The 23,184-nt window shown below is 58.2% G+C and overlaps 1 protein-coding gene across 13 annotated transcripts in view; it reads right to left on the reverse strand.

The window, feature by feature from the left end:
• The window catches only part of MROH1 (maestro heat like repeat family member 1), a 63,280-nt gene that overhangs the window by 26,810 nt on the left and 13,286 nt on the right, over positions 1-23,184 (reverse strand). For all 13 annotated transcript variants that reach the window (XM_045455463.1, XM_045455468.1, XM_045455475.1 and 10 more), the window contains 9 exons: positions 19,703-19,834; positions 19,019-19,181; positions 18,761-18,859; positions 14,466-14,617; positions 13,729-13,869; positions 13,279-13,371; positions 11,298-11,376; positions 10,949-11,062; positions 1,135-1,208 (listed from right to left, as the gene is read on the reverse strand). In XM_045455463.1, coding sequence (XP_045311419.1) covers positions 1,135-1,208; positions 10,949-11,062; positions 11,298-11,376; positions 13,279-13,371; positions 13,729-13,869; positions 14,466-14,617; positions 18,761-18,859; positions 19,019-19,181; positions 19,703-19,834 — 1,047 coding nt within the window. The remainder of the gene's footprint in view (positions 1-1,134; positions 1,209-10,948; positions 11,063-11,297; positions 11,377-13,278; positions 13,372-13,728; positions 13,870-14,465; positions 14,618-18,760; positions 18,860-19,018; positions 19,182-19,702; positions 19,835-23,184) is intronic.

The following is a 23,184-nucleotide window of genomic DNA, read 5'->3' on the forward strand; positions in this document are numbered from 1 at the left end:
AGAGCCGGCACTCTCCCCGGCCCTCCTGCTTCTTCCGGAGCCCTGGGGCACAGACCCTGCTCTAATGCCCCCTCCCTGGGGTCCTCAGGGCCTCACGACACCTCTCCTTTGCACGTCAGGTCAAATGTCACTGCCCTGGGCCTCCTTGGCCACTCACAGCTGTGTGTCATCCCCCGTTATACGTGTGCCCCGAGTGACTGTGGTAAGGGGCAGAGGTGGGCGAGCAAACCATCCAGTCGCATAATGAGCGCTCGGGATGAGTGCATCTGGCCACGGGCACTGTTGGTGGTACACGGTGTGGCCCTCTCAGGGGTGTCCCGGAGCAGCATCAGCGAGCAGGAAGGGATTCCAGGGACTGTGCATGGGAGTCTGGGACGCGTGTGGCCTCAGCAGTTTGGGCTCCATTTGGGTAGTTTCTAAAATCCTCATGGAAGGTCCCAAAGAGCAGGCCTGACGATGGAGCCTGGTTAACCTGGTGTGCAGGAATGGTCGCCCCTGCCCTCGGCTGCTGGGAGGTCACCGCCAAGCCCGGAGACATCCAGAGTCCAGCGTCCTTGTTTCCCCGGGGCTCTGGGCCACACGGGATCGGCTCGGCCTCCCGAGGGGCCGGAGACTGAGGTCAGCCACGCGGGCAGTGAACCGGGACTACGCGACGGAAGCCAGATAAAGCCCTCGCACGCCGGGGCTGGGGGCTTCCCCGGTTGGCGACGCTGGTGCGTGCCATCACGTCGCTGCCAGGGGAGCCAACGCTGCCCACGACCCCGCAGGGAGAGGGCGGTTCGCACCCTCCTGGGCCCTGCCCGGTGCGCCCCAACCCCTGGCTGATGGTGGTGTGTGTCCTTTCCCCGTGATAAACCTGACTGCGAGCGTGACGCCCCCCGGGGGTGCTGGGAGTCCTCCTGGAGGACGACCCAACCCGAGGGGGTCCGGGGACCACTGCCCCACTCCGTGTCTGGTTAACTGTATAAGGAGTAGGATGTGGCGAGTCAAGGACTGACCGCTCAGTGGTGTGCCCTCCCTCTGATGTCTGGGTGTGGCTGAAGGTCTGCTGCCTGGTCAGTGACACCTCCCAGCCCAGCCCGGCCACACTTCCTGCAGCTTCTCGCGGTGGAGCTCAGGCGGCGCCCCGTCTACCTTGCTGTTGGTGTCCAGAAGAGGAAGCCTCATGGAGGATAGAATAAAGGGCTTCTTCACTTCCATCTGAGAAGCTGCAAGAAACCAGCAGAGGGCTCGGTCTCCCCAGCACGATGAGGCTGGCTGGCCCGCCCATCCCCACAAGGCCCAAGACCTCATCACCAGGGTCCGGCTCAGCATGGCCCTCAGCACGGGGAAGGGACGGCGCCTAAGCACAGCCCGCCCACTTTCTGGGGGACAAATGACCTTCTTCCCAAATAACACTATTTTGCCCAATAAAAAGCTAGAAGATTGGTAATTTAGGGCAGCAGGCGAAAGAGTGTACTGAGTCAGGTCAAGCCAGGTTCAAGGGCGGGGCCTCCAACAGCACCCCAGTCCCAGCAGGCCTGGTAAAACCTGCAGGTGCACACATTTCCAGTTTTGCTCACACTGCTGGTCTGAGGACCCCACCTTGAGAAGCAGCAACATAACCCTCTGTTTCCTGATATACATTTTTTAAATGTATGTTTGTTTATTTATTTATTAATGTTTATTTTTGAGAGAGAAAGAGAGAGACAGCGTGTACAGGGGAGGGGCAGAGAGAGAGGGAGACACAGAATCGGAAGCAGGCCCCAGGCTCCGAGCTGTCAGCACACAGCCCGACGCGGGGCTTGAACTCCTGAACCGTGAGATCGTGACCTGAGCCAAAGTCGGACGCTCAACTGACTGAGCCACCCAGGCGCCCCTAAAGGTTTTATTTTTAAATGATCTTCACACCCAATGTGGGCCCTGAACCCACAAAACTCCAAGATCAAAAGCTGCACGTGCTGTTAACTGAGCCAGCCGGGCGACCCAGGGACGGCACTCTTCTTCCACATGATGACCCCGGGAGAGAGGTCACTCCACTCCGACCCCTCTTGCACCACGAACCTGGGGCTCCCGGGCCGCTTCTGGCCCGGGCGCCTGTCGCACACGCCCACGTCCAGCACCAAGCATGGCACCAGCCGGCTGTGAGACGGCGAGAGTGGGCTCCTGCGACGCAGTAACAGCAGGAGACGTGCACCACACATGCTGGGAAAACACGACTCCAGACCCAACTGCGAGACAAGCCGCCCCTTTGATAAGAGGCTGCAAAGGACCCTCGTGCACGCCCAGCGGGACAGCAGAGCCGGAGCCACAGGAGGGCGGAGGAAGGTTACGCAGACGCTCGGGAGGGCAGGAGGCGGCCTGCGAAGTGGCCACCAGGACGGAGAAGAGAAACACAACACGCAACCAGAGGCCTCGTGCCCTCAATGCACAAGAGAAGCCCAGGCGATCGATGACGAAAACACAGGCAGAGCAACAGAAAAGTGGGCAAGAGAGCTGACGAAGCCCCCACCGCCGACGTGTGATGCCACCGGACCCACCACCTGCTGGCCAGGGAGGTGGGGAACAGCAGCCCAGGGGGCAAAGACAGATAGGGCCAGGCACCGCAGACCCCCGTGTGAGACCCGGAGCCGGCCGGGTGCCGTCGCAAACGCTGAGGGTCTGCACAAGTCCACTGGAGCCAGGACGTCCGTGCGGGATGGCAAGCCTGGCTCGGTCCAGGCTACGACGAGCTAGGTCACAGCACCGACGGCAGCCAGGGGACACCAAAAACATCCTACTGGGTGAGGGTGCGAGACGAAGCTTCTTGGTTCCCCCACGTGATGCTCCCGATGGGCGTGACATATCCTCGCACCGCGGGAGCGCACAGCAGGGGTGGGGTGCCACTACGGGGCTCGGGGCTCGCAGAGGGGCCAGATGTCCCTGACCATGCATGTGCTCTGGGAGCTTTCGTTCACGTTTTACATTCTCAGGAAAAGGTTACAAAAGAGCAAAAAGTGCAAACCACTCAATAGAAAATCGCACAGATTGTGGCAGGAAAAGGGATTGGGGTGGGGGGGCGGGCAACAGACCAGGGCTCAAGGGCGTGGGGACACAGCCAAGGACTGACATCAATCCAGTGCCACGTCCCTGAGGCTCAGAACAACAGATGAGTATCAAAGTGCGAGCAAACACAATGTCCCCCCCATCTTCCTGCCACGCAGATGATGACCCTTGACACAGTGCTGTCACCCACAGCTTCGACGCGCGGCTCGAGTTTACGTGGAGGCCAGCCGTGAGCCAGGCCCTTGCAACATGCTGAGAGAGCAGCACAGAGCAAGGCAGACGTGGCCCTGCCCCCGAATAGTGTGTGTCCTAACGGGGGACAAGAGACACAAACAGATAATGAACGAGACCATCACAAGCTGTATTAATGTCACGCAAGGTACTGATGAGAGGCAGAGAAGCAGAGCGTCAACGGGGTACCCAGTCTGGACAGGCAGTCAGGGTCCGGGGGCCCTTCTGAAGGAGGCACATGTGAGCTAAGAGCCCGGCAGGGTGCAGGGGAGGGAGCCGCCGGTCCAGGACGCCCGGGGTGGCTGAGCAGAGAGCTCACTACAGTCCGAGCAGGGGCTGCTGGGGCAGCAGCGGAGGGGAGGCCGTGGTCAAGAGGAGGTGCCCTGCTCTCTCCACGGTGCTTGACCCTGAGTGACCAACATCAGGGCATTCGAGTAAAATTACTGCACTTTAGAAATAAAGAAGAAACCCTCTGGATGTCTGAAAACGAAACAAAACAATAAAAAAACCCCACACACGTCACACAAGAGGAAAGAAAATGAGGTTAACGTTGGCCTTGAACAAGAAGTGTTTGCGCCAGAATAGACTGTGAGATGAATACGGTGCCCAGGTGATTCTGAATCTCAGGTAAACAACAAATCATCTCCTAGTGCAAGACTGTCCCATGTAACATTTGGTGCATCTTGTTTTTGTAAACCTGGCAACTCTACGTCAGAAGAAAACAGAGTAATGACAAGGAAATGTGAACAAAGGATTTTATAATCATCAAAACTAAGTGTCACGTACAAAAAGCACAAATAAGACTTTACCAACACGAGCCTTCCCTGTGGACTCCGCCAGAGAATAGGCCTCGGGCAAGGAGAAGCATCCTCTCTGCAGCTGCCAGGAGGACAATGACAAACAAGGGCCGAACAGGGGAGAGGACAGCATGGGCTGGCCGCCTGCCGGGACAGCGCAGACGCGGCTGCGGCACAAAGCCGTGGCACAGGGAGGGCGAGGAAAGTACATGCAAAATACCCGCCGTGTGCTCACCCACATCAGTGGTGACAGCATCGGCCTCTAGGGTTAGTTACGTGTGTAACACGAGGGAAGACGAGGGCGTCTGGGATGTTCTAATTCTGCGCAGCTTGAGAACCAGATTCATGGGAGGAAGGAGATGCAGATGTAAGAGAAAAGAGTAAATGGAAAGACTCGCTCGTCTGGCTGCGGAACCGGAAACATCAGTACGAACTCCGGGCTTTTCTACCTTCTGTCTCTACTGGTCGAGCTATTTGGTCCCATCTCCTGAAAAGGCCTGGGAACGGTGACCACCCAGAAGTAACAAGCACCCGACTCCTGTCTTTGAGGGCAGTTTCTCACTGAGGACATAGGGCTTTTTGGAGGAATGGCTGATTCCAGGTCTGGGGCAAGAAACATCTAAGATGAGCCTGGAACACCAGCCGCCCAAGACCCTGAGGTCATGCCCAAGGACTCAACTCGGAAGAGGCTGACGTGATCCAAAGGTGACACAATGTGAGCATCACTGGTATGGATGGATGGTATCGCACTGAACCGAAACCCACTAAATGTGTTAAAATCCATGAATGTGTAAGATTTTTTTAAAAGGGGCGCCTGGGTGGCTCTGTGGGTTGAGCGTCTGACTTCGGTTCAGGTCATGATCTCCCAGTTCCAGGGTTCAAGCCCCACCATCAGGCTCGCTGCTCTCAGCACAGAACTGGCTTAGGATTCTCTGTCTCCCTCTCTCTCTGCCTCTACCCTGCACTCTCTCTCTCTCAAAAATAAATAAACACTTTTCAAAAAGGTTTGAATGGCGGGGGGGGGGCTTGTTGTTTAATGGGGACCGTTTCCATTTTGCAGGATGAAGAGAGTTTAGGAGATGAGCTGCCCAGTGGGAACGGGATTAACGCTGCTGAAGTATACACTTGAAGATGGTTGGGGTGGTAAATTTGGGGTGTTTTATAACAATTATAAACAAAATGGCCACAGTCCAAAAAGAGACATAAATGTACATATCAACTTTTTTAATGACTAAACCTCGGGTGTACATGTCAGTGATAGATCATCAAAACTACAAGGAAGTGGTTACTATATAATCAGGAGAACTTACTTATCAGGTGGGTGAAGAGGTTCTTACTGGAACAGGAGGGTGTAGGGAAGGGCTTCCGCAGTGACGAGTTCAGTTCAAGAGCCCTGATTATAAATACAGAAGTGTTTGTATTTTTTTTAAGTTTATTTATTTTGAGAGAGAATGAGTGGGGGAGTGACAGAGAGAGAGAGAGAGAGAGAGAGAGAATCCCAAGCAGAGAGCCCGATGTGGGGCTCAAACCCACAAACCGTGAGATCATGAGCTGAGCCTAAATCAGGTGTAGGACACTCAACCGACTGAGCCACCAGGTGCCCCAAAGGTGTTGGGTTAAAACGAGCTATTGGGGCGCCTGGGTGGCTCAGTCGGTTAAGCAGCCGACTTCAGCCCAGGTCACGATCTCGCGGTCTGTGAGTTTGAGCCCCGCGTCAGGCTCTGGGCTGACGGCTCAGGGCCTGGATGCCTGCTTCCGATTCTGTGTCTCCCTCTCTCTCTGCCCCTCCCCCATTCATGCTCTGTCTCTCTCTGTCTCAAAAATAAATAAAAGTTAAAAATAAATAAATTAATTAAAAATTAAAAATTAAAAAAACAAAAAACAAAAAACGAGCTGTTAAGTCATATGTTTATATTCCGTGTGGTTTCTGCCTGTGATCCATCTTATACCGAAAAGATTTTTTTTAATGGAGACGAGCAGTCTTGAACAGAGTTGTAGGCAGTGCACTCCCAGACCAGAAGACCTCCTACGAAGGCACAATGATTCAGGGCGTGTGCTGTTGGTGTGGGGAGGTCCGTGGGACAGAAGAGTCCCTGAAAGACACCTGCTAACCCGTAATGTCGAGTCCCTACTCTTAGTACCTCGGAATGTGATTTTGCTTGGAATAGGGTCCCTGGAGGTACGATTCGTTAGGTCAGGATGAGGCCACACTGGAGTAGGGTGGGCCTTTGCTCCAATACCACTGTGCCCTCACGAAAGGGGAATCTGGGACACAGGCACACAGGGAGGTGCCCGCAGGGATGAAGATGCAAACGGAGGTCAGGGCGGCGCCGCCACAAGCCAGGCGATGCCAAGGGCCCCCAGGAGCTCCGGAAGCTGGGCGGGGGCCTGGGACAGGTCCTCCCTCACCCTGCTGGCACTCGGACCTCTGACACCGGGACTCGCGGTGACAGTGACACCGTGAGACAATACACCGTGGCTCAGGCACCCAGGTGGCGGTACTTCACTAAGGCAGCCCCAGAAGACCAGTGCGTCCAGAAAGCACTAGAACGACGGGGAAAGGAGTCTTCACAACAAGCAGTGCTGGGGCCACGGGGTGCCCATGTGAAGATAAGTCTTCGCTCCCTGGAGCTCACACCATCCCCAAAATTAATTAGAAATGAATCAAAGAACCGAATGTGCGAGTTCAAACAATAAAGCTCCTAGAAGAAAAGAGAGAATCTTCACGTCCTCTGGAAGGGCAGAGTCTTCTTAGACACAAAGGTGCCGACCCCAGGAGGAGGCGCACCCCATCTACACGGATCTGACAAACGGCTCATAGACATGACCATAAGAAAAAAAAACCCAGTTTTAAAATGGGCAGAAGACTTGGACCAAAAAGATATCTGAAGGCCAACAGGCACACGAAAAGATGCTTACCCACTCTACTCTTAGAAAATTCCAGTTCGAGCTGTGGAGAGGCACCGCTACCACACAGACACCAAGACGGTGAAAATGAAGACTCCGGGCCATGGCCGGAGCAGGCCGGGAAGCGAGGGTTGCTGCAGCCTGCCCCGCCCCCCCCCCCCCCCCCCCCCCGCCCCGTGTACTGCGCAGGGCTGAGCGCGACTATCGGGTAAAACCATATGGCCTTTCCGGGAATATTAAACATGCACTTGTCCCATGGCCCCGAAATTCCACACCTGGAGGTATGAGCGCACACGCCCACACACTGGTCCGTCCCAGAATGTTCACACCAGCCTTCTTCATAATCTCCCCAAACTGGGAACGATCCACACCCACTAACAAAAAAACATGTTTTACTCACAAGACATGATGGAATATATCTCAAAAATATCATGCTTGGTGAGAGTAGACGGACACAAAGGTCACTTGCTGTAGTGAACTCATTTACATGAAATCCCAGTACAGGCAGAATCAATTTAGGGTAGAGGTGCTGCTGTCTGAAAACAACCACGAGGAGACTCTGGGTTCCAGAAACATTCCACAGTTTGAGTAACGGTCACGTGCTTGAACAACATGTAAAATGTCACCAAGTTGTACACTTGAGATTTGTGCATTTTTAAAAATTTTTTTAAATGGGGGCGCCTGGGTGGCGCAGTCGGTTAAGCGTCCGACTTCAGCCAGGTCACGATCTCACGGTCCGGGAGTTCGAGCCCCGCGTCAGGCTCTGGGCTGATGGCTTAGAGCCTGGAGCCTGTTTCCGATTCTGTGTCTCCCTCTCTCTCTGCCCCTCCCCCGTTCATGCTCTGTCTCTCTCTGTCCCAAAAATAAATAAACGTTGAAAAAAAAAATTTAAAAAAAAAAATTTTTTTTTAATGTTTATTTATTTTTGATAGAGAGACAGAGCATGAGTGGGGGAGGGTCAGAGAGAGAGGGAGACACAGAATCCCAAGCAGGCTCCAGGCTCCGAGCTGTCAGCACAGAGCCCCACATGGGGCTCAAACTCACAGACCGTGAGATCATGACCTGAGCCGAAGTCAGATGCTCAACCGACTGAGCCACCCAGGTGCCCCGAGATTTGTGCATTTTACTGAATGCAATTTGTTCTCAATATTAGAAAGAGAAGTTCTTTCTTTTTTAATCTTTTTTTGAATGTTAGCTACTTTTGAGAGAGAGAGAGAGACAGAGTGCAAGCGGGGGAGGGAAAGAGAGAGGGAGACACAGAATCCGAAGCAGGCTCCAGGCTCTGAGCTGTCAGCACAGAGCCCGACACGGGGCTTGAACCCACGAACCACGAGATCATGACTCCAGCCGAAGCTGGACGCTCAACCAACCGAGCCACCCAGGCGCCCCTAGAGAGTGAAATTCTGAAGAAAAAAACAAAACAGGAACTAGAGGCCAAAATACTTTAGAGCATTTGATGTAAAAAGTACAGAAGGCAGGCAAAGAGGCAAAGAGAACACAGCACACCTGACAGGGCGCTAAAGAGGAGTCTGGAAACAGCTGAGTATCGAAAGCCTGTTAAAAAAATCCCAAGACAAAATAAGATCTGAAACTACGTACTGAAAGGGCACTTCACAGATGTGGGCAGAATATCGCCCCAGAACAGCCAACACAGTCAATAAAATTTCTGGATTTAGAATAAAAAAATAAAAATCCTTTGGACATCCAGGCAAAACAAACCAAATCGCTTGCGAGGAAAATGAGTACCAGATTTCTCAGTGACAGTAGCCGAGGCTAAGGGACAATGCAGCAAGGAAAGAAAGCGAGAGGCAGGAACCTCACGTGTGGCCAGTCCGACGGAACGGCAGAGCCCACCCACGCAGGACACGGCTTCCCAGACCACAGTGCCTGGGAATCCAACTACGGCCCCAACTTTTTAGTCATATTACAGCATTTTGCTTCTTTAATTTTTTAAATGTTTATTTACTTTTGAGAGAGAGAGAGACAGAGAACGAGTGGGGAGGTGCAGAGAGAGGGGGGGACAGAGGAGCCCAATGCAGGCTCAAACTCTCGAACTGTGAGATCATGACCCGAGCCGAAGTCGGACGCTTAACTGACTGAGCCACTCAGGCACCCCTAAACAGAATGGCTTCATCCACTAAGTTGAACATATGCGTACCTTACAACATGAGACTCTACTCCTAGGTGCACACTCAGCTGAATGTGCACAGGACAAACGTCACTGGTAGCATCGTGCATGACAACAGATGCCACGGGACACAGCCCGTCACCTGCCTGCAGTGGGGCGGTGGAGCACAGACTGACCCCCTGGAACACTTCACGGAAAGGGAAGGAGTGGGCCACACCACACGAACACGTCCCACAGACAGAGTGTCGAGGGCTGGAAGCCAGTGACAAAGAAATTCATGTGCTAGGATCCTATCTGCACCACATGTCAGAAGTCGAGCCGGGGCTCCAGGCCTGCGGGGCCGGGCCGGGGCCTCACAGGCTCGTTAAGCTGAGCGGCAGAAACATGTGCTGTTTGGTACGGGGCTTGCACTTCAAAATACAAACAATAAAGCACACTGACGCTAGTAACTCTCTAAGGTATAGTACAGAGTGAGAAAGCGTGCTTTTGAACGGTGTCATTTGAGACTTAGAAAGTCTATTTCTTTACACACACACGCACATAAATGCCCAGAGAGGGAACCCACAAATAAAACCCAGGAGCGCAAGAGAGTCTGAGAGCACGAAGGCCGCGGAGCGATCGGCAAAGGACGGGCAGCGCCCTCGGTCGCGGGGAAGTCCGAGCATCTGAACGCACAGCAGCCATTGCGCCTGCGCCCAGTCCCGCCACCAACACTGCGGCCACGGCCCGAGCGGCAGGCAAGTCCCTCCACCTCCCTCACCCTCAGCTTCCTGATCAGTGAAACCAGGCTCGTGTGGGGGCCGCGGGAACCAGGGGAGGGTGCACTCCACTTTCTGTGTGGCCGCCACCGTCCTCCGAGGTCAGGAGCCCTCCCCCACGAGTCGGCGCACTGCTGGCTTCACGGTACACTCTGGGCCGCAGCCCCGGCTGCCACCGTCCTCCCGTGTCCCTGCCTCTTCCCAAGGGGCATCGTTCCAAGTTCCATAAGATGTGCCCCGGGTCCACAGGCACTGTGTGTGACCCAGCACCGACCCACAGTGAACCTCGCGGGACAGGGGTCAGCATACGTGTTCCATAGGGGGCCAAGTAGAAGCTATTTTAGGCCAGGGCGCTTGGGGGGCTCAGTCTGTTGAGTGACCTCGGCTCAGGTCATGATCTCACGGTTCTTGAGTTCGAGCCCTGCGTCAGGCTCTGTGCTGACGGCTCGGAGTCTGCTTCGGATCCTCTGCCCCTCCCCCACTCACACTCTCCTTCTCTCCCTTCCTCCCTCCCTCTCTCAAAAATGAGTAAACATTAAAGAAACAAAACTATCTTAGGCTTCAAGGAACATATGTGACCTCTGTCATATCCTTCTTTGCTCTTACGACCTGTTAACGTGAAAAATCCACTCACAGCTTGGGCTGTCTGAACGCAGGCTGCAGGCCTACCGTGGCCCATGGCCAGTGTTTACCGACCAAAACTTATGGGAAAACATGAGCTCGGGTGTGAAAAATGTCCAGGCTGTTGCTGGTTAGACCAACCTTAGAAGCAGAAGGCTGAACCCTTCCATGTGACTGTGAAGGAGCCAGACACACACAGATGACAAGGCACTCTGCAAGACAGCCGGCCCGCACCCTTCACAGAGCCCCGCACCCAGGACACAGATCACCAGTGCATGTCCCTGACCGGCACCCGCCCCCCAGGGGCAGTCGTGACAGACAACGACATCGGGCCTGGGGGTGAGCGGCCAGCACCTGGCCCAGCCCCAGCGTCCACAGCCACCTATCAAAGGCCAACGTCCACAAATCGGAGCAAGATCCTTTCACCCAAGAGATGGTCACTATCTGCATCTTTCAGGCCCTGCCCCACACTGGCCACTCACCAGCTGAGTTGATGACGTGCCTCACGACCTGCAGGGTGCCCACGCGGGTCCTCTCGTTGTTGGCATCGAGCTTGGGCAGCAGGAAGGCCAGCAGGCGGTCAGGCGAACAGCACGCTGCCGGGCAAGCACAGAGCCAAATAATCATTTGTAATAATCTTTGCTCCCTGCTCACTGTTGGCACCTGCAAGCCCCGGGGTCCTCCCGGGGGCTGCAGCCCACACCCCGAAGCCTCCTCACCTCCAACCCACGCCCAAAGCTGCCACCACCCCCTGCACATGAGCGGTCCACCGGCCCCCACGTGAGCAGACGTTCGTGTCCGCAGATGGCCCCGCGTGGGCTGCCGGCTTACCCAGCACAGTGAAGCAGCGTAACACCTCCTTTCGGTTGCTCACCACCAGAGGGCTGGACGACTCCACGGGCACACAGATCTGCTCCAAGGGACAGACGGCAGCAGTTACAGGGGATGCTGCCGTCTCCCACGGGCCCAGCTAGCCGGGAGGGAAGGTCCCTCCTACGGTACCCAGGCCTCATGGCCTCTACCTCCCCCACGGCCAGTCGGCTCGCTCTGGCTCTTTCTCATGGGGCTACAGGGATGCACTTGCCCCTGTGGTCAGAGGCCCTCGGGTCTCCAGGGAAGAGAGTCTTGGCCCCTTCAAACCGCCTTTTCCCACCAGCAGCCAGGACACAGCCTCCCACCTCCTTTGGGCACAGGCAGGAAAACATTAATCTCCAGAATATAGAAAGTACTAGAAACCAAAACACCTAGTGTTGGTTCATCCAAAATTATTAAAAAAAAGAAAAAAGAAAAAAGAAAAAAAAACCCACACAAAATAAAAACAAAAACTGAAGAAGCTGTGGGCAGATGTGTCTTTGGGGTCCCCTGTGTCCCAGCGGGTGACATGGAAGGTCCCCCCCTCCCCCACCCCCAGCATCCCAGTCCCCCTGGTCACAGTCATGACACCAGCAGGGCCTCTGCACAAAAGGCTCAATGGCAATTCTTCGGGAGAGCCCATCTTACAAAGTGACCAACAGTGCAGAGCATGTCCCCAGAGCCACAGGCCCCACCCCAAGCTGGACCCTGCTAGCTCTCAGAGAACGGTGGGGAAGGTGGGTGCAGGCGCTGGCCCCAGGGCTCGGCCCCGGGCTCCCGGGCACCTCCTCATTATTCCCATTGTGGAGACTCAGTGGGTCCCAGAAGGCATGGCAGCAGCCTCCCACCTGCTCCCCGGGAGCTCTCCCTCCGGGGAAAGCCAGCTGCCGAGCGGCCAGGACGCTCAAGCGGCCCGGGGAGAGAGCCACCAGCCAGGAAGGAGGCCTCCAGCGCACGGCCAGATGAGGGCACCATCGTGGAAACAGACCCCCGGCCCCGGTCGAGCCTTCAAGCTGTGACCACGGGAGGCCCCAAGCCAGAACCGAGCAGAGGAGCTGGGCCTGGGCCCCTGGCCTGTAGTGACCGTGGATAACAACGGTTGCTGCCTTAAGATGCTAAGTTTTAGAACACTTGGTTACACAACAGAGGAGGTGCAAAGGGTAGTCATCTGGAAAAAAGATAAAACTGGACTCTCACTGTTTCCCTAAAATAAACTCCAAATGGATTAAACTATACAAGTACATTGGAAAATGGGAGAATCTGAAAAATAGTTTGCAGAATTCAAAAGGCTTTTCTAACTGTAAGAAAACCTACGTTAGAACGTAACAGACAGACATGTAATGATGTAAACATTAAATAATTTCGCATGGCAGAAGATATCATAAATGGAGTCAAATGATGAAGGACAAAGTAGGAACAAGAATTTTACGTGAACAATAAAAGACCGTCAGTAACTGCTACAGGTCAATATGGGAAAACCCAAAACCCAACAGAAAGGCAGACACGAAGGGACAGCCCTAAGAAAGGCGAGTATCTCCCTTCTCAGCTCTGGTCTACTTGTGTTTCCCTTTTAACCCCTTCTCCACAGACCATCACTCCTTCTTCCCCACAGGCTCTCTTCTCAGCTAGGCCCACACCCACGACTCAGAGAACACCCTGGCTTCCGCACGACTGGGCTGGACCACCCATCCCACTCTTGCTGCCTGCAAGCCTCAGCAGACCAGAACCCCCGTCCCTGCCATACCAGCCCCATCCACAGTGCGTCCCCAGGGCCCCTGTCCCAGGGTCCCTGCCCCCAGCGCCCCTCCCCCCAGCATGCCCTCCTGTACCCGCCCCAGGAGCCCCAGCCTGCCCCGTCTCAGGTGCGACCCTCCCCCCCCGCCCCACCCCGGTCCTGCCCCCCGGCCCCTCCACGTCCTGTCCCACGGTGTCCCCTGGTCCTGCCCCCTGCGCATCCTACCTGAGCGTGTAGAGCAGCCAGGAGCGCGTCCAGCTGGGCCTCCAGCGTGCGGCTGCCCACGCTCACCGCAGCCTCAAGGATCTGGCCCAGGCTCTGCTCAAGACAGGGAGGAGAGAGGCCATCGGGCCTATGTCAAACCCTCCAGCCCCACCTCCTGGCCACAAAGACCCCACCTCAGGGCTCAAATAAGGAATCCCTACCTCCACGTCAAGAACAAAGACAGGAGGAGAAGGCTCACAACGGCGGCACGGACTTGGGGTAAGGCCAAGGTGAAGGTGCCCTGGGCAGGGCAGGGCAGTGAGGAGAAACGTGCCTGGGCCCCACCCACCATTGAGTCCAACAGCGCTCTCTGCGCTTCCCCTCCCGGGTGTCCACACCCTCCCACCTGAGCCAGGTGGGCACCGGTCGGTGGACAGAGCTCTGCACAGGCCGCGGCGTGCAGGCGCGCACCTTGGACACGTGGAAGGTCTCGGCGTGCTTCCTGTAGAGGGCCAGGACCCCCGGCAGCAGCTTGGGGAGCTGCTCCTCCAGCTTCTCACTGGGCAGCAGGTGGCTCATGGGCCCCAGAGCCTCCACCACGGCGAGCCGGAGCTGTGAGGAAACAGCAAATGATGCTCACGTCCAAACCAGCACGGCAATGCTGGGAGGTGCCCCGAGCGGAAAGGCAAGAGGCCTTCACCAAGAACCCAGGGTCGGAACGAGGAAACCCCGGGTACCCTGTGACCAGGGGGTCCGAAAGGGGTCCGAAGGCAGAGAGGTCAGACTGACCACGGCCAGGGTCTGGACAGTGGCCAGGCTGGGGAGGCCGTGAAGGCAACACCCACAGGGGACTCGTCACGCCTCAGCTCAGCCCGCTACCCAGGCGGTCCGGGAGCCTCTGGGCAGAGTGGGGTCGGAGGACAGGAAACAAGCCATCTTCTGGGAAGACCTCACACAGGACACCTCCACTCCCTGATGAGGCTCCCACCTCCCGAGCCGGGGTGGGGGGTGGGGGAGGGGACACGGACCGGGCACCGGGAAGCATGTGTCCATAGCTGTCTCCACCCCCCTCCCCGCAGTCCCCTCCCCCAAAGCCTGCAAAACGGCACACGAGGCTCAGGCCTCGTGGAGGTGGGCCGAGCTCAGGGGTGGGAGACGGCAGCCGGCAGGGTGAGGCCACGGGTTCCGACAGACTGCAGAGGTTGTACCTTGGCCTCACGGCTCTGTAGCCAGTGGTTAAAGAGGATGTCGTAGGCACTGAAGATGTCAGTGGCAAAGGTGTCCTTCCTGACCGTGGGGTCTGGGGCTTGGTCCAGGTTGGCCAGGTACTCCAGGGTGCTCTCGCTGAAGTGCTGCAGAGCTACCACAGGACGGGTGGCTGTAATACGCCTGCACTGCCGCCCCTTCTAACGCCCTCCCCCCACCCCCCCCCACCCCCCGCAGGACACCTTCCCGAGACCGGGACTAAGTGCGGGGCTCCGGGACTATGCCGGCATGGAGGGTCCCTCCACATCCACGTCCGTCCCAGAATCTCAGGAAGGGACCTTTTCTGGGAACGAGGATCTCTGCAGGGATAACTACATAAGATGTGACCGTGTCGGGTAGGGTGGGCCGTAAATCCAACACAACCGTGTCTCGGGAAGAGAGCACACAGACCACAAAGAAGACGGCAGAGGGACAGCAGGGCACAGTCTGGGGCCCACCTCCAGATGCTGGGGGAGGGACAAGGAACAGAGTCTCCCTCTGAGCCCCCAGGAAGGGCTCCGAGTAACACTTTGATCTCAGGCTTCTGGCCTCCAGAACCGTAAGAATACGTTTCTCTTTTTCTTTTTTTTTTCAAAGATTTTATTTTTAAGTAATCTCTACATCCAACGTGGGGCTCGAACTTACAACCCTGAGATCGAGAGTCACTCGCTCCACCGACCAAGCTGGCCAGGCGCCCTGCATTTCTAAGTGGCACTGTGTGACAGCAGCCATACAGAACTGGCACAGACACCGACGTCCCCAAACGGCCTCGGTTCACAGCGCCCACCGCGAGGCAAAAAGAGGAGGTGCTGTGCCCACCTCACCCCTCACAGACAGATACAAATAACACACAGTTTGCAAGGGTCGCTGTGCCCAGAAGTCCCGGGTGCAGGGGGCGTGGGAGGGCACTGAAGGTGCAGAGTGTCGGGCTGAGGCAGGATGGGCCAAGACAGTGGTGTCTACGAAAGTGGCTGTGCTTGGGGACATCCAGGTGGGCAAGTCTGCGCACAGATGAAGACCTACAAGTGGTCAGCAAGGGCTGAACCCGGGGCCAAAGGAAAGGACAGGGATAAGAGGAGAGAGGCGAGGCCAGCCCCCTGTCACGCAGCCCTGAGAAGGGCAGGGTAGCGGAGGAGCTGGGGGGGTGGGCAGGGCCCTGCACCAGCCCCTGCCCAGCACGGCTCTCACGGCTCTCACCCGGGCCACTTACACAGCTAACTTCTCAGCCGGGGCTCCCCAGTCCGACAGAGAGAACAAGCCTGATCCCTGTGTGTATGTGACGGCAATCACAGCCACAAGTTCCCAAGACACAGAAGCTAAAGAAAAAATTTTCTGAGGAAGAGAGAGTTCACATGTGTACAAGTGCTTGTGTGAGCAGGGGAGGGGCAGAGAGAGACGGGGAGAGAGAATCCCAGGCAGGCCCCACACTCACTGCGGAGTCAGATGTGGGGCTCGATCCCATGACCCGGGGATGGGCACCTGAGCCAAAATCACAGTCGGACACTCAGCCAATTGAGCCACCCAGGCGCCCCAACAACTTTTAGAAGAAAATCGCCTCCCAGAGGGAGCACTCCTGTGCCACCGGCCGCCCTTCTGCTTAGGAGGGGTTCTTGGAGGGTCCAGCCCAGGCAGACTCCGGCCCCACCAGAGCACAAGGAAGCCTCGCGTCCCCACCTGCCGCATGGCCCCTGTTGCTTGGAGGAGGGACGCAGTCCTGGCCCTCTTCCTCCCTGTCCACCCGACGCTCTGGCCTCCTTGAACTCTGTAGTCAGGAGGCCGCTCACGGACCTGTGTCTCTCGGCACCTTGTAGCGAGGCGTTTCAGGAAAACGGGCCACTCTATTGCCGGAGTGGCCGGAAGCTGGAAGCAAGCCCCCCAGGTTGTTACTAGGTTTTACTTTTTAATCCGTTATGCACACACACCTGGGGTAGAAGGGCAGTTCTCGCATACCGGCCCCTCTCCTCCAGAAGCGCGCACAGCTGGTCTTCCCCCTGCTAACAACGCCGGGGCGGCCAGCTCACTTCATACCAGCTTCGTTTCCCTTGGGGCCTTCCGCTTCTCCAGGCAGGGGTCACCGACCAACCTCTACCTCCTGCCGGCACCCCGGGTCTTCCCCGGCCATGCCCGACAGGGCCGCGCCACTCAGACAGCCGTGGGCAAGGTGCCGGCGGGGGAGAAGGCCGTCCCATTCCTCTGTGTCCTCTTGGACCACTTTCCCCACCAAAGTGTCTTGGTGTGGACGCTGGGAGGTCCCTTCCTTCTGGAAGCCGCAGCTCCGGGGCATCTGTTACTTGAATGAGGCCTCATGGCCTGGCCTGCCACCCCTTCCCCCTCTGTCTCCCGTTTTCCAGGTTCGCATTTTTGCTCTATTTTCTGGGGCATTCCTCGACCTTCTCTTCCATTCTCGCTGCCATCTGTCGTCGCTTCTCTGACCCCGAGAAGCTCAGCTGTACTCCCTGAATGCGGCTACTTCCCGGCAACACGCCTTGCTCTCACCTCAGCCCCCGAGGGAGTCATCATGCCTGGTCTTTTGTGCCCGTTTTCTTCTCCCTGGACTGTCTGCTCGCCCAGGTCTTGGAGCTCTGTTTATGCTGCTGCCGCCGTCGCTCTGAGAGACGCTGGTCGCGGGCAGCAATCCGGGGCCGCCGTCAGTGCCACACGGTGTGGTCAGGCTGGCTGCGCACCGGCTGTCCGGGGGACGCCGTCTCCACCTCCGGGCGTTCTGGCTCTTCTCCCTCCAACCACAGCGTCAGCAGACGCAACCGGGAAGGACCCTGGGGCACCAACTTCTGTTCGTGGCCCCGGGCCAGCAGACACGGGAGGCCTCGGCCCACTCACGGCCCACCATGCCAGCGGGAAGGGCCGCTCTCTCCTCCAACGGCAGGCGGGAGCGTCCATCAGCGGAGAGCACCACGTGCCCTGCAGACAGCACGTCCGGCGCAGAGCGAATGCTGCTCACACACGACGGACGCGGACGCGGTAAAAACCGTCAGTGGCATTAGAAGGGTCGGTTCTTCGGCACCTCGGGCCGGCCCCCCCCTCGCGGCCTCGGCAGCTGTAGGGATGGAGCTGCGTCCTTCCCGAGGAGCCCTCGGCTGCGGCGCGGGGTCTCCTTACTCCCCCTCCAACTTGGATGCGCCGTCCTAGATGACCTCCCAGCTCCCCACCCCCCCTTGCTTCCAGCACCTGCAAACACATCCCCACGCCCCACCTTCTGGGTCCTGCTCTGCCATCCAGCCCGGTGGGAATCCCCGGCTCAGCTGTCCCAGGACCCTGATGAAAATTCTCGTGACCCGAAACCAGGTCAAGGAGGGTTCCTACAGTTTAACCCGGGGAGTCTGCCATCACCCGCGGTGGGAGGAGCGCGTGAGAAGAAGACAGGAAGGAGGCCGTGGCAGGGACAAGGGACATGGGAGCGAGGGGCCGTAAGGACAGCCGGCAGGAGCTGGAGCCCCTCCCCGGGGCCCCAGGATCCAAAGCCCCCGCGAGCGGGGTGGACGAGGGCCCCGGGCTCCAGTATGCTGCTGTGAAAGGCCCCAGTCGCCCCCAAGTACACGGCAGGGAGTGGGGGCAGCAGGCCGGCCGGCAAATACCTGACAAGCCCTCAGCTGAGCTCCAGGTGCCCTGACCCTGTCCAGTCACCACACCCTTCCCTTACCGAGGACCCTCCTAACCGGAGCCCTGCTCCCCACTCGGTGCCAGGGCTGCGGGCATTCCAGAGGAAGCCACGCAATGTGGGCACAGCCGCCCACGGCACCTTCCACGCTTCAGGACCCTGTGCCCTCCTCCCAACAGGAACGCCTCCCTTGCCTCGAAGGGCCTGCCGTGAGGAGCCATCCCCCCCACACCCCCTCCACTCCGTGCACGGACCCCGCCCTGAGAAGCCGTCCCTGCTGAGTGCACAGAGGACAGCAGACCGGGAGGGAGGGGAGTAAGGACCCCTTTCGGAGATGCCCAGTACTGAGCAGGGAGAGATGTGGGAAGTCTCTGCGGCTCTGGGGAGGTTTCTTCCCGCACCCCCGCAAGTGTCCCGGCCTCGGAGAACCGCACCGTGAGGTACAGGGGCCCCTGCCAGCGGACAGAAGCGGCCGGACGCCCAGGCCGAGTCTCCGCCTGCAGCAGTGCCCACCCGCCCACACGTCCGCAGTCACCCAGGGCCGCTCAGCCCTCCTCCGCCGCCCAGAGGACTCGTGACCCTCCCCAGACCCAAGGGGTGGGCAGGCGGCTCCCAGCCCCCGCCCCGGAGACCCCATCTTACCACAGCAAAACGCCACCCTCATCGTGTCGTGCTTGGCCATGCCCAGCATGGGGAGCATGGTGCTCAGGATGGACGTCAGGAAGGGCACCATGCCGAACACTGCAAAGGGGGGGGGGGGCGTCAGGGAACCCCCGCTCACCTGGCCTGGCCGCCGTGCGCCCGCCCCGTGCCCCCAGGCCACACGGCCCGGGGCGGGTGGTGGAGAGGTCCCCCCCACTCGCTCCGAATGCCGGTGGGGGCAGGCCAGGCGGAACCTACCGTTGGAAGCCGCCAGGTTGGCGAGGGTCTGCACGACGAAGTAGTGCGGCAGCGCCCCAGGCTGGAACTTGCTCAGCACCTCCTCCATCACCAGGCCGATGAACTGCTTCCCAACAGCCACCAGGACGTTGCTGGCAGCCTGCTGCCAGTCACACACCAAGTCCTGTACCCCCCGCCCCGAAAACGTGCACTGATGCCCCGATCAAGCAAGGGACACAGGACCTCGCCCTGAAATTGCCCAAGAAGCAACAATGGGACGTCGTGCCCTGTTCTCAGGCTCCCCGTGAGCACCTGCTATAGAACTCTCCCAAGCCCCCTCCCCCAGTATCCCCTGCTCCCCCCCTCCACCTGCAGGGAGCCGAGCACCTGCCCCCTCCACCTGCAGGGAGAGGAAAGTGCTGCCACCGGGAGCCGGCCCCGCGCAGAGCCTGGCAACGTCCTCCTCACGCTGGGGGGCCGGCACCAGTGCCCTTGCATCTGCCCTGAGAGTTCCAGAAGTTTGTCTCTGCTCCAGCTCCACCTCTACACTTATGGGCGGGCCTCCCCATCCCAACAGGGCACTCAGTGTGCAGGAAGGGGCGGCCGGCCCAAGGCAGCCAGATGCGAGCCCACGTTCCCAATGCGCTCGGGTCAAAGTCCTAGGAAAGAAGCTCCCCTCCCCGCGCAGGCAGGTGCCCCCCATACCTTCACCCTGGTCATCTCGCTGGAGGCCAGGAAGATGACAGCCCTGGCCATGTCCTTGTCCAGGTCACTGATGTGACTGCTCACGACCGTCTCCATGGCCCTCAGGATCATCGTCCGGTAAGGATGTGCCAACTGACCAGAGAAACCATCGAGGAAGGTCCTGGAAGGGGAGCTCGCACCCAGGCAGCCTGCTGACACCTGCTTTCTCTATAGGGGTGACTCAACTCACAGTCACCCCTGGCTGCCCCAACGCGGGAGGTCAGGGCACGCCTGGCCACTCCTCATGCTCCCAGACTCTCGGGGCCTCGCACAGGAAAGGACCATGAGAAGCGGGTGAGGGCACGAGGTCATCAGCAGGTGCCAGGAGTGTTCTGTGCAACACCCACAGTGAACAGATGGTGACCCTCGTGCTGTGGCCGGGGTCTCCGGGCCAGAAGCTCTCCTGCCCCGAGAGGTCCTATCACAACAGAGTTTGCTGCCACCAGGAAGTTTTGGGGCTCCCCAGGGAGACCGGTCAGAGGAGACTGCTTGACAGGCCCTCTCCTCACTCAGGCGCGCCCCGCCCCGAGGGGGCCTTGTCTGTTACACCCCTCCCCACGCTTCCGACCTCGCCCCAAGGGCTGAGGCTGGACAGTAAAATGACGGCACTGCCGGCCCTGTCCTAGGGTTCCTCCCCTGCTCCGGGTGGGCCCTCCACCCGCCCAGACACAGTCCTCGTCGGCACCTGGCAGCCGTGGCCCCACCTGGCACTCATCCTCGCCTCAACTGAGGACGTGTGGTGACGGCTGGGAGCGGGGTCCGGGGCCAGGAAGCCAAGGTGCCTCGCTGCAAGGACGGACCGCAGCAGAGGTGAGGTGAACAGAGCAGGGCGCAGCCAAGGGAGAGGCTCCATCGGGCCAGGAGCCCCGGGGCGCTCACAGAGACCGGAGGGGAGGGCAAGAAACAGGCAGGGGGCAGGGAAAGACCAAGACCGGCCTTCCTGTGAGGACCTCCCGCCCCCAGGAGCGGGGCATCCAGGTGGAGGGGGGTCCGGCACACACGGCAGCACGCGGTGCCCTGGTCTGTGCCGGGACAGGACTGAGCCTGGGCGACCAGAGGAAAAGGGGCCAGAAGGACAGGTGACTTGGGCTGGTGGAGGGAGCTCTGTAAAAGCAGGGGTTCCCTCCCACAGAGGCCACCAGCAGCCTCCTGCACTGTGGGGCCCACCCATGGGCACGATTTTTGTTCCTGAAAAGAGCCAATGCAGATGGTAAACACCTCTAGATCGACGAACAGATCCCACGAAACCTGCCTCAGATTCCTGGGGGAAAGCTCCAGTGTTAGGTTTTGTTCTCTGGGTGATAAACTGCGTCAAAATTCGTTTGACCACATACACAAAGGTTTTTCCCGGGCTCTCGACTCTATTGCATTCGTCTCTACGCCTGTCTCTCTGCCCCGTCTCTCTGCCCCGTCTCTCTGCCCATCTCTCGGCCGGTCTCCACCGTGGTGTTCGGCTCCAGCGGCCCTGTAGTAAGCCTTGAAGTCAACGAGTGTGAGTCCCCAGCTTTGTTCTTTTTCAAGACTGTTTTGGCTGTTCAGGATCCCTTGAGGTTTCGTCTGACTTTTAGGATGGCTTTTTCTATTTCTGCAAAAACCATCCCTGGGATTTTGATAGGGATTGCAACAGTCGCCTATTTTTAAAGAAAAAGGTTTTCCGTTTCCATTTTACATTGCTCTTAAAGTTCAACGGGCAGAACATTAGCCCCATCAGAACAAAATGTAGTGCTCCACGGCACGCGGTGATAAAGCCACGGGCCTGTCACCTGAGCAGGGCGGGAACCGCGCTGGGGTGGCCCAGGGACCGGCCCAGAGCGGGCGTGGCAGATTTCCGGCTCCACACTCTGACGTGCTGCCAGCGAGCCCATCGTCCCGCCTTCCCCCCAGCACTGACCGGTTCTGCTCAAGAAATGCTCGAGAACCTGCGCCGGGTCATCTGCAGGAAGGACCTTCGCCATGGGACGCAAAGGTCGGACAGTCACCACATGGTCCCGAAGCATGAGGTGACTACCAGCACCCGTCTAAGGTCCTGACCTGGGTCAGTGGAGGAGTCAACTCGCTGCTGAGCACGCTGGGATTTTAACCCCTAGCAGAATAACTCAGCGCCAAGTAAACTCTCACACACGTCTCTCTCTCGGAATAAATAAACAAACGTGTAAAAAACAAACGAAAGACCTCCCTTGTGTTAGGATGAGATTCTAGAGAAAACCAGACACGAATGCACGAAGTTGAAACCAGCCAAAAAAAAGAGAACAAACAGAAGAAAACCTTTAGTTACCAGTTCAAAGTTTGATTTTACTATTGCTACAAACGGTCTCCCCAAAATGCCTGTGCTGAAACCTAACCCCAAGGTGACAGTATTGGGAGGTGGGTCTTCAGGAAGCGAGCAGGTCAGGAGGGTGCAGCCTCAGGGGCGGGATTAGTGCCTTCTAAAGAGGCTCCAGAGAGCTCCCTCCTCCCTTCTGCTGTGTGAGGACAGGGTGAGGAGAAGGCCGCCTATAAAGTAAGAAGCGGGTCCCCACCGCACACAGAACCTGCCGGCACCGTGATCTCGGACTCCCGGCCTCCAGAACCGTGAGAGACCCAAGCCTGCTCGTGCTGGAGTGACCCTGACCGACCCAGACGACTACTTCTGCCTCTGTTCCACCAGCCACTTCCCGCCCATGGGCCTGAGAGCCACCGTGCAGGGACGGTCTGTCCCCGTGTGCGCCCCGCCCACGCGTCCAGGGAGAGTCAGTGGGAGGTGAAACCGCATAACGCACGGGGTGAGGATGCCAGGCAGGTGGCAAGACCTGGGGGCAGGGTGGGGGCGGCGTAGGGGCAGAGAGAGGTGCCTGGCGAGGAGCTCAGTCGAGAGGACAGAACTTCCCGCTTCGTATACTTTTACTGCAAACATGCAAACGTGAAAGGGACAGCTTTCTTCTTAAAGTGGTGAAAGAAACCGAAAAGGCTGTAAGAAGTGCAAAATCCTAGATGAGCTGGAAAACGGCCAGAAGGAAGCCCACGACGTCTCGCTGCGTATGGGTCGCTAGCAATCACAAAGGCTCTCAGCCACACACGGGAGGGCCAGCGCCCGGCACGTGAGCGGCGCGAAGCTCCACGAGGCCACGGAAGAGCCGCGGTGGACACGCACAGCGCCCGAGCACAAGCGTGCACTCTCCCCACTCGCTCTACGCACAGTCCCCACGGGCGGCCCTAGTGTGCCTACGCGCACATAAAAGGCCAGAAAGGCTAAGAGAGCCAAAGCTGGGATGGGGGGGGGGTGGCCCTAAGCTGCCATATGATCAGCTCAGTGGCCGCCCGGTGGGACTGACCTACTGCCTAGGAGATGGCGGTCCCACGTGAGAGAGAAGTAGCTCCCGCCGTACAGAGATCCCCTTTTCCACCTCAAAGTATTAGACCAGACACAAGGAAAACTGTTCTTTTAAGGCTGTGAAAGTGCCTCT

This window comes from Leopardus geoffroyi, chromosome C3 (genome assembly GCF_018350155.1).
Source record: "Leopardus geoffroyi isolate Oge1 chromosome C3, O.geoffroyi_Oge1_pat1.0, whole genome shotgun sequence".
NCBI classification, from domain to species: Eukaryota; Metazoa; Chordata; class Mammalia; order Carnivora; family Felidae; genus Leopardus; species Leopardus geoffroyi.